The sequence below is a fragment of the Neovison vison genome, chromosome 6 (genome assembly GCF_020171115.1).
Source record: "Neovison vison isolate M4711 chromosome 6, ASM_NN_V1, whole genome shotgun sequence".
In the NCBI taxonomy this organism is placed as follows: domain Eukaryota; kingdom Metazoa; phylum Chordata; class Mammalia; order Carnivora; family Mustelidae; genus Neogale; species Neogale vison.
In genome coordinates, this window is record NC_058096.1 from 117,344,568 (window position 1) to 117,361,945 (window position 17,378).

The 17,378-nt window shown below is 35.4% G+C and overlaps 1 protein-coding gene across 14 annotated transcripts in view; it reads left to right on the forward strand.

Moving 5' to 3' along the window:
• DLG1 (discs large MAGUK scaffold protein 1) overlaps positions 1-17,378 on the forward strand; it is a 263,928-nt gene that overhangs the window by 25,237 nt on the left and 221,313 nt on the right. The window contains exon 1 of one of the 14 annotated variants that reach the window (XM_044252063.1): positions 12,264-12,865. The exons of the other annotated variants lie outside the window; for them this stretch is intronic. Coding sequence (XP_044107998.1) covers positions 12,836-12,865 — 30 coding nt within the window. The 5' untranslated portion in view covers positions 12,264-12,835. Of the gene's footprint in view, positions 1-12,263; positions 12,866-17,378 lie in introns of those variants that run through there. 14 annotated transcript variants of the gene reach the window in all.

Here is a 17,378-nt window from a genome sequence, read left to right on the forward strand (position 1 = left end):
GTTAAACATTCTCCTATGTAAATAACCCTAGTACTGTTATTACTACAAACAAAATTAATAATATTTTATTTTCTCTTCAATTCATTTTTACTACTGTCCCCAGATAAATAAGCTTTTTACCCTGCCCTTGTAAAGGTTCCTTTTCCTTTTCCAGGGAAAAGTATTCTTTTACAGAAGAATAACCGCTAATAAATACAAATGAGATGATAAAATTGGGGTGTGGGGAATCAATATTTTGAAACCTAATGAAATAAGTGATTCAGGGAAAGATCATTAATGAGTCAGTCAGATAAAAATGTATTCAATATGAGTTGCTGAAGTGCCTGCCTACAGATACTTAATAATTACAAAGAAAAAACATACCATACCTCTACAATGGAATGGTGTGCACTTCCTGGTGGGATACAGTATGAAATTCAGTATATCATTATGAAGTTTACCTACCAAAAATAAGTCTAATCATCCTTTATGTCTAACTTCCTGTTACTGGAAATATAGGACTTTGTGGAATGACTTAGTGTGAGGAGACAAATTCAATAAATATAGAATATGTGGTATTCTGCAGTCAAATGCTCTGCCACTGAGCTATACCCCCAGAATATGTGGTATTCTGTAAGACAGCTGATGTGGTCTCTTCAAAAAGTAAATGTCATTTAAAAAAGGAAAGAAAAGATGAGCAGGGTAAAGCTTGTATTTTCTTTTAATGCTAGTATATAGAGTAAAAGTTTGTGCAGTATTCCCTTTCAAAATTGGCTATTAAGTTTTTTCCTTTTTTGTTGCTCTTTTTTTTTTTTTTAAAGATTTTACTTATTTATTTGAGAGAGCACACGAGTGGAGGGTGGGGCAGAGGGAGAGAGGGAGAAGCAGACTCCCCACAGAGTGTGGAGGGCAACGCAGCCCAGTCCCAGGATCCTGAAATCATGACCTGAGCCAAATTCAGACACCTAACCAACTGAGTGCTCTGTTGCTCTCTCTCCTTTTAAAAAATGATCACTAATGGGGCGCCTGGGTGGCTCAGAGGGTTAAGCCTCTGCCTTCGGCTCAGGTCATGATCTCAAGCTCTTGGGATCGAGCCCCACATCGGGCTCTCTGCTCAGCAGGGAGCCTGCTTCCTTCTCCTCTCTCTCTCTGCCTGCCTCTCTGCCTACTTGTGATCTCTCTCAAATAAATAAATAAAATCTTAAAAAAAAACTTATCACTAAATTAGTGACTGAGAGATTTTTATTTATTCAGTTTATAGGTTACTCAAATTACTCCACATTTGGGGAATCCCTTGAAGGGTCTGGGTCCTTTTGACATGACTGCCTGAGTTTTTGAGCATGTCCTTGCTTTCTGGCAGTTTTCCCAAGTTCATTTTGAGCTTTTACTGTCTCAGAACTAGAATCAGCCAGCAATAATGGCTTCTGTTTCTGTGTTTCACGAGATTGCCTTTCCTTTTGAGGCATTATCTTTGAGAGGTAAGCAAATATAGAGGCAGATGACAGTCTTCTAACTATAGCCTTTTGCCACAGAACTGATGAAATTAAATTTGAGAAGTACTCCTGTTCTAAACACATTATGATATTAATAGTTTAAAACTATTTAATATATTCTTTCTTCCTTTCTTTGAAAGACCCTCATGTATTCCATAAGAATGGGTAATAATAATAATCTTATTTTCAAATTGCATAATTTTAAAAAGGCACATTCACAGACATGATAATATTGTGAAATGCCATAGGAGCATGGATTCTTATCCTATCGTATATGAGACAACTAGGGTTTGTTCTTTAATATTTGGAGCTAATACTCACTTTAGAGTTCAGCGAACTATTGTTCAGAGATGTTGTGAATGCCCAAACTTACATTGTTACCATATAGAAAAAGAGATTAGAAGTAGCAAGTTCAGGTTTCAAGGCAGGTGTTTCTATCTTTATTTAATAACTTTCTTGGGAATTGGACTTGTTACCTAGGCAAATGAAAATACCATAATAACCCTAATAAAATAAGGAAAGAAAAGAACTAGTTAGAATAGAGATAGAAACATAGTAAGATAGTTTGTTTAAAAATATTTGCAGAAATATTTGACATAAGAAAATGAAATCCTCTGTGCACCAGAGGCTGCTAAAAATGGTTTGGTGTATAATAAATTCTGTCATGTTTTTCTTTCCATATATTTATTATTAATTTTTAAAATAATCGTACTAATACTTGTTAGCTTGTGCTTTTGCAGCTTTGTGTTTCAGCATGTCTTAATAATGCTTTAACTGGCTTTTTATATCTAGCCACATTTGTCACATTTTTATTGATTGCTGCCTGGTATTCTTCTAGATACTGGTCTTTTTTGATAGGCATTTGACCTATTTAATTACCAACTGCTGAAGTTGAACCTGGAGCCAGTTACTTAACAGTATTTGAGCCATTAAGAAAACTTGAGCATTTTATTCTAAGATCTTTTTCTGATAATAGACATTAGACTGATTTAAAATACTTATTTTAATCTCTTTTCTGAAATAAGGTGGGATTTTTTTTTTTTTTTAATTTAGCTTTTAAAGTTTTTGCTTTAAAAATAACCAGGGGCACCTGGGTGGCTCAGTGGGTGAAAGCCTCTGCCTTTGGCTCAGATCATGATCTCAGGATTCTGGGATCAAGCCCCACATTGGGCTCTCTGCTCGGCAGGGAGCCTGCTTCCCTCCCCCGCCCCCCCGCCTACTTGTGATTGCGCTTTCTCTCTCTCTCTCTCTTTCTGTGTCAAATAAATAAATAAAATCTTAAAAAAGAATACCCAGAAAGCAAGAACTATTTTATTTTTAATCATTTATCACTCTTTCATTTTTCTTAACGAAAACTACCTTCACTGTTGAGAGCTCGGTCATTAGTTTACAGTAATGTTTTTAAGTCTCATCAAGTTCTGAGCAGGTATAGATAAATTCCAATTAAAGTTTTCATTAATTGTTAAGGTTTTTAGTTGTTAGTTTACATCACAAATGGGGAATATATATTCACTTTTCACTGCTTTATTTTTCACCGAAAGATAGAATTACTAAATACTGTTCAGGGTGCCCAGGTGGCTCAGTCAGTTAAACTACCTTTGGTTCAGGTCATGATCCCTAGGTCCTGGGATTGAGCCCCATGTAGGGCTCCCTGCTCAATGGGGACTCTGCTTGTCCCTCTCCCTTTGTTCCTACTCACGTGTGTGCTCTCTCTCTCAAATAAATAACTAAAATCTTTAAAAAAAAAAATGCTGTCTATAGACTGATAATTTCTATGTTAGAGTAAACTGCTGTTTTGGTTTGTTTTCAGAAAGAATGAAAAAGAAAAGTTTTAAGTACTTACCTCATTTGCTTTATTCCTTTTTTAAAGGAAATAACTAATTGCTCAACTCCTATTTCCTTGGTAGAAACATTTAAAGTTATACAAACACTACCAGCACTACTTTTTATAGATTTACTTTTGGGTTGAAGTAGAGTATTTGTTTTTCCTGAAATTCTCTGTTTCCAGGTCCTTCTTTATGCCATTCCTTTCAACTGGAATGTCCGTTACATTAACTCCATCTTGCATGGCCCAGCTCAGAAATCTTCCATGTGAGGTCATCAACCCATCTTTTGGCTAAAACTAATCTCTTCTGAATACCTGTAGCACTTTGTACTTTTCTTATGGGACTTAATATTTTACTATTTGGGCTCTATTTCAGTCTCTTTTAAAAAAAATTAGTATTTTTTGTTTGTTTTTTTATGATTTTTCTTTTGAAGATTTTATTTATTTATTTGACAGAGAGAGAGAGAGCAAGAGCAGGAGCACAAGCAGGGGATTGGGAGAGGGAAAGCAGGCTTCCCGCTGAGCAGGGAGCCCGACACAGGGCTCGATCCCCAGACCCTGGTATCATGACCTGAGCCGAAGGCAGACACTTAACGACTGTAGCCACCTAGGTGCCCTCCCCAAAATTTAGTATTTTGAAAAAAATTTCTGTCTTTGGAAAAATTGAAAGAATAGTAAGATAAACTGTCATCTTGTCACATTTTCTTGTTTCTGTACGTAAACACGCACATAGGTATAAGCTTTTATTTTTGCTGACCCATTTGAGAGCAAATTGCAGGCATCGTGAATCTTTTACCCTTAAGTACTTCATGTATCTCCTATGAACAAGGATATTGTTCTAAAATTTTTTTATTTTTTATGAATATGTCTAAAAATGCTTAGTGTGCAATTACAAGACAGGATATTTAAAATTAATATAATGCCATTATTTATACAGTGCTATTATCAGTTCATATTCAAATTCAGCACATTTTTAGTCTTTGGCACTACCTATCTTATAATTCTGTATCCCCGAAGCAGACCCCACTTTGGTTCTTACTATGGACTTTGGAAGAGAGCTGACAAAATTTTATAATACAGCTTTATGAACTGTCACAATTTTGAATTCCTGCCTTTGAAATAATTGGCAATCATGTATTGGTGGTTGGTGCCTTTTCCTGTTCATCAGAAGAACTCAAGGTTCTTCTCCTTGACGTTCTATTTTTCCAGCAGACGTCTCTCTCTCTCTCACAAAGGTAATATGACACAGAGACACTAGTTTGACCTCTCCATCACTCAACCCACCACCAAATTTAGTGTTTTCTCATTCTAATTTTTAAGCAGTATATTATGAAATAGTAAATAAAAAACACAAAATTTGAAATAATGCACAACCCCTGTGCAGATCCCTTATAATGAAAAAATTACTAGGTATACTGAGTGAATTGTATATGAGATATCTGCAGGTGATTTCAATGACCACTCTGCTGTTTTTTTACATTCACTGTTACATTATATTTTCATGTTTATATCTTAGGACAGTCTTATCCCAGCATTTAAATGATACTTGCAAGTACAAGAACTGAAGGACATACCCCTAAGTCAGTAACTTTGAAATGGAAGCAAAGTATAAAGAAATGCTGTGAAGAAGTGAAACAATTGCCATATTATGTCACACTGTTAATCTAGGAGAAAGCTTGGCAAAATGTTATCCAGTTACTGAGAAAATAAGTCTTTGTTAAAGTTTAGGTGTGCCACAGTGGTTATAAATTTATATGCTGCAAGAAGGTATCCCAGTATGTCTTGAATTATGAGTATGATTATATGATGTTTCTAATAGCTAATTTCGGTAATTTTGATTGTTCCATACCTGCGTTGGCATCTGTTACTATTTTTAGTATTAGAACAATATCTCCTCATGTGCTCTTAAACCCTACCCACCCCCTTTTTGAACTGGCAAAGTGATACGTGCTTATTGTAAAAATTCCTAACTTAATAGAAGTATGTTATCAATTATGGAAAGTCACCTTGTCAGATAATTAGCACTAATAGCTTCTGTTTTGCTCTTGATCCCTTTCTCTTTGGAATCTCATTCTGTATTCTCATTTAGTAGCTTCTTTCTCTTTCTCAGGCCTTTGTACCTGTCTTTATCCTCTAAATATATTCAGATATTCTCCTAAAATAAAAACAAAAAGGTGCTTCTTAGTAGGACCTGATAGCTTACCTTCTCTTCTTGAAAAAGTAATTTACCTTTTTTCTTTCTTTCCTTCTCATTCTTAATACACTGTAACCTGGCTTCTGACACCCCTTTTCCAAAGTTACTGCTCTCTCTCATTTTCAGTTATTTACCTTAAAAAAAAATCTGTGATTACAAAATAATTCTGGCATATCTTAAAAAATATATACACACACACACACACACACACACACACACAGAAAGGTTATTGACATCTGTACCCCAATGTTTATAGCAGCAATGGCCACGGTCGCCACACTGTGGAAAGAACCAAGGTGCCCTTCAGCAGACGAATGGATAAGGAAGATGTGGTCCATATACACTATGGAGTATTATGCCTCCATCAGAAAGGATGAATACCCAACTTTTGTAGCAACATGGATGGGACTGGAAGAGATTATGCTGAGTGAAATCAGTCAAGCAGAGAGAGTCAATTATCATATGGTTTCACTTATTTGTGGAGCATAACAAATAGCATGGAGGACATGGGGAGTTAGAGAGGAGAAGGGCGTTGGGGGAAATTGGAAGGGGAGGTGAACCATGAGAGACTATGTACTCTAAAAAACAATCTGAGGGGTTTGAATTGGCGGGTGGGTGGGAGGTTGGGGTACCAGGTGGTGGGTATTATAGAGGGCATGGATTACATGGAGCACTGGGTGTGGTGAAAAAATAATGAATACTGTTATGCCGAAAATAAATAAAAAAATAAATTAAAGAAAGAAAGGGGGGCGCCTGGGTGGCTCAGCGGGTTAAAGCCTCTGCCTTCGGCCCAGGTCATGATCCCAGGACCCTGGGATCGAGCCCCACATCGGGCTCTCTGCTCAGTGCAGAGCCTGCTTCTCTCTCTCTCTCTCTCTCTCTGCCTGCCTCTCTGCTACTTGTGTTCTCTGTCAAATAAATAAAATCTTTAAAAAAAAAAAAAAAGAAAGGTTATTGAAAGTCTTTTCTAAACATTTTTTCTCTGAGTAATCTCTTTTAAGCATTTGATATATTTTTGTTCAACTAATCCTATATGTTAATTAATGTATTATTTAGCTCAGACATGCATATTGAAAATGAGAGATATATACATATCATTCTGTAACTTGGCTTTCCAAATCTGTATATTTAGAAATATTGTACTACATTATATAATGTAGAGCAAATTGCTTAATTTTGCTTCTTTAGCTTCATCATCTGCAAAGTAGAGATGATAACAGAGCTCACCTCATATGGTGCTTGTAGTATGAAATGGGATAACTTATGCAAAACTTAGATCAGAGTCTGACACACATAGTAAGTATCAATAAATGGTAGATTTAAAAAATAAAGAACATTTATGGTATGCTGGGTGGCTCAGTCAGTTGAGTGTCTACCTTCGGCTTAGATCATGATCCCAGGATCCTAGATCGAGTCCTGCATTAGGCTCCTTGCTCGGCAGGGAGCCTGCTTCTCCCTCTGCCTGCTGCTCCCCCTGCCTGTGTGCATGCATGCACACTCTCTGTTTCTCTCTGACAAGGTCAGAAAGATAATAAAATCTTGAAAAAAATAATCTTTTTTTTTTTTTTTTTTAAAGATTTTATTTATTTATTTGAGAGAGAGAGAGACAGTGAGAGAGAGCATGAGCGAGGAGAAGGTCAGAGAGCGAAGCAGACTCCCCATGGAGCTGGGAGCCCGATGTGGGACTCGATCCCGGGACTCCAGGATCACGCCCTGAGCCGAAGGCAGTCGTCCAACCAACTGCGCCACCCAGGCGTCCCTGAAAAAAATAATCTTTAGTTGTATTAAAATGTTGCATACTCATTAGTAATTTATTGATGTAGCAAGGATAAAGAACCTCTTTTTTTAGTCTTTTCCCTATGTGTTACATTTTGGACAGCAGCTTTTCATCTGTTAAAGTTTTGTTATAAGGTAGCAGTTAAGTCACATCTGCAGGGTTCACTTGTAATTCTAGTTCTCTTGCTATTTCCACCACATCTCTAATGATTTCCTTCACTGGAGCCTTGAACCCCTCAAAGTCATCCATGAAGGTTGGAATCAACTTCTTCCAAATTCCTCTTAATGTTCATATTTTTGAACTCTTTCCATGAGGAGTGTTTTTCTCGTGCCACAGATATTCTTAATGGCATCTAGAATGGTGAATCCTTTCCAGAAAGTTTTCAGTTTACTTCGTTCAGAACCACTAGAGGAGTTACTATTCCATGGCACCTATAGCTTTACAAAATACATTTCTTAAGACTTGAAAGTTGAGATTACTCCTTGATTCATGGGCTACAGAGTGGATGATGTGTTAGCAGGTATGAAAAGAACATTATTCTCATGATACATTTACATCAGAACTCTTGGGTGACCAGGTGCATTGTCAGTGAACAGTTATATTTTAAAAGGAATCTTTTTTTTTCTGAGCAGTAGCTCTCAACAGTAGACTTAAAATATGCAGTAAACCATTTTGTAAAAAGATATGCTGTCATCCAGGGTTTGTTATTCCATTTATAGAGCACAGGCAGAGTAGATTTAGCATAATTCTTAAGTGCCCTAGGATTTTCATGGCAAATAAGCTTTAGCTTCAACTTCAAGTCACCAGATACATTTGCCCCAAACAAGACAATCAGCCTGTCCTTTGAAGCTTTCAAGTCAGACCTTTCCTCTAACTGTGAAAAGTCCTAAATGGCATCTTCTTCCAATAGAAGGCTGTCATTTTCATCGAACATGTGTCGTTTAGTGTGGCCACCTTCATGAATTACCTTAGTTAGATCTTGATAACTTGCTGCAGCTTCTATATCCATATTTGCTGCTTCACCTTGCTCTTTTATGGTATGCAGACATCTGCTTTCCTTAAACCTCATAAATCAGCCTCTGCTAGCTTTAGACTTAACTCTGCAGCTTCCTAACCTCCCATACTTCACAGAACTGAAGAGAGTTAGGGTTTTACTCTGTATTAGGTTTTGGCTTAAAGGAATGTTGTATCTAGTTTTCTCCTATATCCAGACCATGAGAACTTTCTCCATGTGGCAATAAGGCTCTTTTGCTTTTATCATTCATGCGTTCATTGGAGTGCAACTTTTAATTTTCTTTAGGAACTTTTCCTTGCATTCATGACTTCGCTATTCAGCACAGGAGGTCTAGCTTTCAGTCTGTCTTGGCTTTTGGCATGCCCCCTTCACTAAGCTTAATCATTTATAGTTTTGATTTAAAGTGAGAGATGTGGGGGCGCCTGGGTGGCTCAGTGGGTTAAGCCGCTGCCTTCGGCTCAGGTCATTATCTCAGGGTCCTGGGATCAAGTCCCGCATCGGGCTCTCTGCTCAGCAGGGAGCCTGCTTCCCTCTCTCTCTCTGCCTGCCTCTCCATCTATTTGTGATTTCTCTCTGTCAAATAAATAAATAAAATCTTAAAAAATAAAGTGAGAGATGTGTGATTCTTCCTTTTACTTGAATGTTTAGAGGCCATTATAGTGTTATTATTTGGTTTAATTTCAATATTGTTGTGTCTCAGGAAGTAGGGAGGCCCAAGAGGAGGATGAGAGATGCAGGAAATAACTGGTCAGTGGAGTAGTCAGAACACACACAACATTTATTGTTTGCTGTCTTATATGGGTGCAGTTTGTGGTGCTCCCATACAGACACCAAAGGTCACTGATCACAGATCACCATAACAAGTGTATTAATAAAGTTTGAAATATTGCTAGAATTACCAAAATGTGACACAGAATCATGAGGTGAGCAAATGCTTTGGGGAAAATGGCACCAGTAGACTTGCTTGACACACAGGGTTGCCGAGACCTTCAATTTGTAAAACAAACAAAGAAAAATCCATTGTAAAGCAAAGTGCAATAAAATGAGGTGTACCTACACTTTTCTGACTCTTTTAGGAGTTTTTCCATTGTTTTTGGCCCTGTGGGAACTCTTGGGATTGTTCTGCCTGTTTCTTTCTATAGTTCTTTCCCCAAGTATCTTTATAAGTATGACTGATCAGAAATAATCTGAAGACTTGAGAAGAATTATCTGGATCTGTTGAGCTCTCTCTGTGTAGTTGTCTTCTCCCTGGTACTCTTACCTATGAATATTAGACACCTTAGCCTTCCTGAATTCTCATCTCTCTCCTTACCTTAGATTGCTGGGCTTTGTTTATTTTCCCCTTCCCTCTGTGGCAGCCTGGAGACTTTTTTCAGGTAGTTACCTGAGGCATTTATGGGACTCAACCTTATTTGTTTTCTTCTCACAAGGATCACTGTTTTGCACTGCATTTGTTCAATATCTAAAAATATATATTTTTTCTTATATGTTCTGTTCTTTAGTTTTAAGGTAGGAGAGTTGATCCTTTCTCTGTTCTGTCATGGTTGAAACAGTTGCCTATATATAGAAAGCTGTTAGTATTCTAAAATACCATTAATTATCTTATGTGCCCGAATATTAGGTGAAGTGTAGCCATCCCCAAATGCTTATATTTCAGACTTTCTGAAGTTGCTCATGTTATAGGGTAATTTCTAAATTATTTTGCACACAAATTACAGTTTAAGAAGAACACATAGGCTTGAAATGTCCTTCATGCAAGTTTGGATGTTTATAGAAAATAGAATGAGTGTAGAATATAACACAGATTAAATAATCATGGCTGAGTATGACCTTAAAAATCATCAAGCATTGGATATAATATATAATCTTTTTTGAAAGATTAAAAATTATGTTGATAAAAGTGGCCATATTATAGAGATTCTGATATATACCTACATAACAAATGGGGAAAATTGTGTATTATGTGAATAGATACTGATAGTGATTTGAGATAAAATGTCAGGTGACATTTTAATATATAGATTCAAAAAGTGCAGCATCTAAACAATTTAGAGGGAAGTGAAATTGATGTTTGAGGTCAGAATGATTAGATGATTTTTAAAAGTGGCTGTATCACAATGATGACGCTAACAGTAAGGTGAATATGAAGAATTTGATGGTTATAGTTTTCTGAATGTGACTGGAATAAAATACTTTAGCCATATTATCTTAATAATATGTGTTGTTAAGCATATATATTAATTGAGTCAATTTAAAGTAGATACTGATTATTTCATCTGTATTCTTACAGGCTTATATTTTTTCTGGCAAAACTATCTTAATCAGTTTTACTGGGAAAATGGGGTATCTGACTTTCAGGGTTATTTCAGAAGTCTTTTAATTTTGTAATCACCTATAGTTTAGATATTACCACAGCTATTCGTTAATTCAACAAATATTTATTGTGCCCATGTTACATTCTGGTTACCAGGTGCTAGGGATAAAGTGGTAGTTGAGTCTTGCCTCATTAGAACTTAGAATCCAATGAACTGAGAAACTGAGACATAGGAATCTTATAAGTTGAAGGACTCTTAGAAACTACTGAGTTTTTTTTTTTAATTTTATAAAGGGGGACACTGAGGTGTACCTCCTGCCCCAAAAGAAGGTGGCTATTTAAAGTTAACAGAGTCTGTTTCTGACTCTTGTATGGTGATTTTCAACCTCCACTGCTGGGAGGTCTGCCAGACTTAGGAATGTGTTCTCTCTGGGCTAGACTATTTTAGATATCATAAAATTTTCACATAAATTTCAGAACACTAAGGGAGAAACCAGCTGAAGAGTTTCACATACCTTTCTTTTGCCTATTATCTAAATTGTTTTCAGTATTTTCCCTAAAAAATGTTAAAGTTTCATTATTTGTGGAGTCGTTAGCCTTGAGTGGGCTTATTCTTTCTTTTAGGAGCAAAAGTTTGTTGGGGTGGTATGAAGGGAAGAAGGGGGTACTCTCAATCTCCAACCAAGCATGTAATTTCCAGGCTCCCTCTTCTGTATGGGGGAAAGGATTTGTTGGCCCATGGTGAAATTTACTTCCGCTCACCCCAAGCCCCCATAGCCACATTTATGTATATAGATTTACAGCTCTAACTGGCATTTATTGAGCACTTGACAAGGTTGGCAGTTCTTTTAGTACTGTGCACATATTGTTTAATCCTTGCAGTAGTCCTGTTAGACTCTGTTCAAGGTAAACTTCCACTGGATATGTCTTAAGTGTATCCCATTAGGATTGAAACAAAAAGCTATCACCTAATAGCCAATCAATAATAATGATGATGATGCTTATTATTTGAAAGATATAAGTGGTATACATGTATTAACTCTTTCTTGTAACCCTTATAATTAAAGTTGCTGATGTAGCCCATGATAACCTGAAAAATTAGGTGTAGGAGTTAGGTTATAAGAGGCAAATGGCAACAGTTTAGTAATTTGAATTGAGGTCATTCATAATACCTGTAGACCATGAGGAATCCTGATGGCCAGAAATTGCAGGTAGTTCTCTTCCTAACTGTACATTTTTAAGGGGAGGAGGCAAGCTTGTGAGACTGAAAGCCAGCTGCATCTTTCTTCCTTGTTCCCTGTCAGCCTATCTAGTTCTGTTTCACAGTGATCTTGAGGATAGGACATTAATTCACAATTCAGAAGTAGTTAGGTTACTGCTGGGTTAAAACAAAGTCTTGTTGAAGAGTTTGAAGTGCTACAAAGTTATAATTATCTTTTTGTGGTGTTTATTTTTTTTTTCTAAAGGACTAGGTAAAATGGATTTAGTAAGGCACTAAAGTTAAAATCTGGCTTCATTGGTTAAGTGTTGGGTTTTTTTTTTTTTTTTTAGTAAAGAGAGAAGAGGTAAGTTTTAGACATACTATTTTAAATTATTGCATTTTGTTCTTCCTTCTCCCCTTCTTAAAAATACCACATGGAATATTCCATTCATTACTGCTTGAGAAAGTCATTACTTTGCAAGCTGCAGTTGCTGAAATGGTTTAGTGGAAGAAATGTTTGCTTGCATTTTTTTAAGTGGTTTTTCCTTTTTGGAAGTTTTTTTTTTTTTTTTTTTTTTTTTGAATATCCAAACTGTAGCAAGCAAGAAGCAGATTTAAATTTATATCGGGGAAACCTCTTTGTGGAACATTTCATCAGATGACTCCTTGTCAACCTCATATCTTGGAAAGAGGGATTAATGAAATAGCATCTGAAGCAGCAGTGAACTCTTACGGAATAAACCCTGATACCTTCCACGGTGTTTTGTGGGATAATTTCAAGTTCTTCAGATATAGATTACATAAAGAAGATTATAGGGCACGTGACACATTCTGGTTTCTTGTATTTTGGATAGTACAAAAATTAATACCTCTAAGAATGGATTCTGGAGAGATCTGATCATAGTTACAACTTTTAATCTATGGTTTTATCTCACAACTTCATTTTTTAATTTTATTTTTAAGTTTTTTATTCATATGGAGCTTAAAATAGTTTGCAGTAATCTGCTTTACATGTAAAATATTGTAATGGTAAAGTAATGGATTGCCTGTGCATTGTAACCACAAAGGTAAGATACAGTATGCTTTCTCCATTTCATTGTTAGTGACAGAATGTGAGAGGCCTTTTTGTTCATAATGTATTTTGAAAACAGAGTGTAACATTGTTATATATTTAAAAATAGATAGTTGAATCCATGTGATGCTTAGTTTGTATTCTTTAGGGAAGGTAATATTTTGAAATGTGTTTTAAATGGCTAAAAATAGTGTATTGAGTGGATTTTTTTTCCCTCTGAGATCTATAGGAAGCTCTTTTCCCATAGCAAAGGTTTATAAGGCCTTGATTATATTTAAATCTTATAAATATATTATGAAAATTCTCCCACTCTGTTTTATTTTTTGCCCCAACATGTGATAATGGTTTAAAGTATAACTCATTTTGGGGCGCCGGGGTGGCTCAGTGGGTTAAAGCCTCTGCCTTCTGCTTGGGTCATGGTCTCAGGGTCCTGGGATGGAGCCCCGCATCAGGCTCTCTGCTCAGCGGGGGGCCTGCTCCCCCCTCCCCTGCCTGCCTCTCTGCCTACTTGTGATCTCTGAACAAAAAAAAATATATATATATATATATATATATATATATAAACTCATTTTGAGAACGGTTTCTGGACTGTTCTATCAATTGTAAAAAGTTAATTTTTTTTCAAGAATTAAAAAATAGTTAAGTTCTGATTGTTTTGCCTTTGGAAAGATGTTGATTTGGATTTTAAATGATTAAACTTATAGAAGTACTCCTTAAGGAAGTACTTGTTTTTAAGTCTGTTTTACTTACTGTCCTCAAAGTGAACATGCTCTGCTTAATCTCCAAGTTCGGTTTCTTTTATTTCTGAGCACCGGTTTTTGGACAGTGTGTCATTGTATAAGATTCAGGATGCTTACATTTTCAATTTTTACATGGTCTTTTATGGAATAGTTTATTTTGTTGGTTCTTATTTTTGTAACTTAAGATGACAGTGATTGCTAGACTAATAAAAGTAAATATGTAAATTATGAGAATATACTGTTCCTGTATAGTGAATTATTTCTTACAAAAGGAGAAGTGAGAAAATTGGTGGAAATTAGTTTTCTTTGCCTGTTGCTCAAACAGTTACAGTTCAAACAGGAGTTTTAATCAGATACAAACATGCCCATTATCTGGTCCCATCCTGTTTATAAGGGATGTCTTGTACCTCTAAGTAAAATGTTTTATTAAATATTCTTAAACAATGTTTAAAGGGCAAAAAGCCTGGAAAACAGGTTTTGGGTTCTTTTTCTCCAGGAGTTCTTTTCATGGTTGTCTGTGGTTAGTTCTTCTAGTGATTTACCTTTTATCACTTCACTCATTTTGATTTTTATTTTTGATATTATAGTCTGCTTACTTGAAATGCTTGCTCTTCTCTCATTTTTACCCTTCTTAATAAAAAAAATGTTTGCCTTTGACCCTTTCTAAACAAGAGAGCTACTATTGTTAAAGTATGGGATCACTACTGTGATGTTTTTATACATTTTTATTATGTGACTATTAACAAAGAGAAAAGATGTAAGTTTGAAATTAGGAAGCGTAAAACATTATTTGTAGTTACTTTTGAAAGAGTAAATTTAAATAATTTCATCTATTATTAGAAGTAAAACCCTTGAACGTTTAACTAATGACTACAGCAGGAAGAGGAAAATTCTTAATTTTCTTTTCAACCAAATTGCTTCATGTTTTCCCTCTTGGATCTTTTTTCTGATCTTTAGAGAGCTTATTGGTTCTTATATATGTTTTTAAAGTCTGACAATATAGTTGATGTAATTCTATCATGTTAATACTAAAACACCTTTCCAAGTGAGATTTTTTTTTCCATCATCCGCCTCCCCTTCTCCCACTTGTGTAGGCACAGTGAGCTAGGTTGGCATGTTGCATCACTGCTACCATGGATACCCTTAAGAACAGGCATGTGGGTTGAGCTAAAGCAATGATGATTAGTTTTCTGGGTTTTTTCCCCTCGTAACTGTGTGTTCTTCACAATGAAGACTCTTATTTTAAAACGTTTGCAAATGACTAGGTTGTGAGATGTGATGACTAAATCATCACTGCTACTGAACTGCCAAATCTTGGCCTCTATTTACAGTAGTATTAATGTCGTTTACTGATTTAAGATGATCATAAATAGCTAGCTCTACATTCTTTTTCTGATTAATATGTTTTAAACACTAATGTTTGTTTTGCTTCTTAATGAAAATAAAAATGTATTTTCTCTTTGAGTTTTAAAAAATATTGTTCTGAATTTAGATATTTTGCAGGGGAAAAAATCCTAGTTAGTCTTTCTATCATTGCAGTATTTATGATTATCATTAATATACATACATAGATTTCTATGTAGTTCAGTCAGCTTGGATACAATATGTTGTGCTTTTCACATAATGTCTTTCTAAAAGATACTTATTTTTGTGTTTGTAAATTTTTGTGTTCTTAGCTAGCTTCTTTGTAAATGTATGTCAGTTGGGGTAAAGTTAATATTGTCAGTGAGCCAGGCAGACAGGTGTGGCTTTATCAGACTCTTTATCATGTAGGAAAATTAATTTGAAGGAATATACAAGGTCCAACAAGAATGGTTTAGTAGTATTGTTATATATGGTATGTTTTCTTTTGTTAGTGGTAAAGCACTATGTATAAGCTATAGCTGTGGGCATTCATAATCTTTAGTATAGAGGTTTCTCAGCTGTCCATTCACTTCTGAGAGAGGGGAGTTTCATAACTTTAGTACCAGAATTCTTGGAGTAGAATTCTGTTCTTTTCCATCTTTTGTTATACTGCTTCTTTATCAAGTATAAAAAGGATGTTCTTTGTCTCTGTTTCTTTTAGGATCATTTAGCAGAAGTCTAGGGGGCAGGAGAAAGACCTGAAAAGAAAAAGAAAATTACACTGTATGTTCTTGATTAAGTTTAGAAAGGAGAAAAGGAACTTTTATATTTCGGGAGATTCTCTTATACTCAGTACCAGTTGTTGTTATTTTATTATTTAACTCATTTTCCAAAACTTGGAGTCCATATTAACTGCCGTTGGGGTGATATTTGAAGTTGATACATGGAGTCTTGGGTGTCTTTTCCAATTAAGGATTCCCAATACATTTTGTTTCAGGAGGTATAGACCAGGTTTTCATTATTTTTGTTATCAGATCTTTTTTTCTTTCCCCCCAATTCCTGTGAGGTGTTTCCTTCCTCTTTGAGCTCTTCATGCATAATAATTTCCTCTGTTTGCAAGTGCTTACCCCAAATCTTATTAACCCTTCAGATTCCAGCTTATATATGACTTCCTCAAGGAAGCCTACCTTAAAGCCCAAGATTAAGTAAGGTTCCTCTACTTCTGTAACTATACTTTACTATTCCTTTATAACACACACTGTATCATATATTTATGTGATTCGTTTTTTAATGTATATTTCTCTCACTGTATGGTAAGCTTTAAAAGTAAGACGTCTTTTTCCCCAAGGTATTTCTGATGCCAAAGCAAGTGTCTGAGTACCTGCTTAGAGTGGATATTCAGTAAATAATTGTTGAATGTATGAAGCTTTGGTACAGATGTTCCAAATTTATGGATTAAAGAAGAGTATTTTACTTCATAATGGATTTTAAGTCTTATTTTGAATATGGTTATATGTTGAGATCCTGGAAATTGTCACTAAAATTTATCTCTCTGTATTATAATGGATTTAAAAGGATCCAGAACGTGACCTGTCTCCCAGTGTTTTCCACCTTTTTCTTAGTTTATAATGTCTTGAAACTTGACTACTAGTTACTTAAGTATTTGACTAAATTGTTGACTGATTATATACATATAAAGTGTTTCTTCTTTGTGCTTTATACCTAATTTGGGAGAGACAGATCCTTTTTCATTTTTTAGGGCTTACTTCTGTCTCTAGGCTGAAAATTAACGTTAAGTAACAACTTCACTCCAGTAGAACTTTTTGCAGTGACATAAATGTTATGTATCTGTCCAATCCACCACTACATGAAATGTGGCCATTTTGACAGGAGAACCTAATTTTAATTTTAACTAATTTATAAGGATTTAGATTACTGATCTGTAACAACTATTCCCATGTACCAGCCAACCCTTCACTTACTCCTCCTGAATTTTTTAAACCTTTCTTTTTGAGGGGGCAATAAACTCACATATTTCTCAAAATAAACTCAAGTATCAAAACTGTCATTAAAGAGTTTATATAACTATGTCTCATTTCTTTCTCCGTAAGAAGCTGCTTTTGTTTTTCCTATCTTGGATGTTTTTATTTCTCCTTTATGCAGTAGGTCCTTTGTTTTTCACAATCCTGTGCCTCTCGTCAGTTTAACTTACTTAAAATACCCTGAAGTTCTTCATTTTAGCACACAGATCTTTTCCTCATTCATTTTTACAGAAATACAGTATTTTATTGGGTGAATATATCATACTTTTTTTTTTTAACCAAACATGAACTTTTAAGTGAATGGCATATAACACCTGGTTCTAATTGCGGAAGAATGAAAGTTGGATCTATGCCTAATACTGTGTATCATGAGAAATTCCAA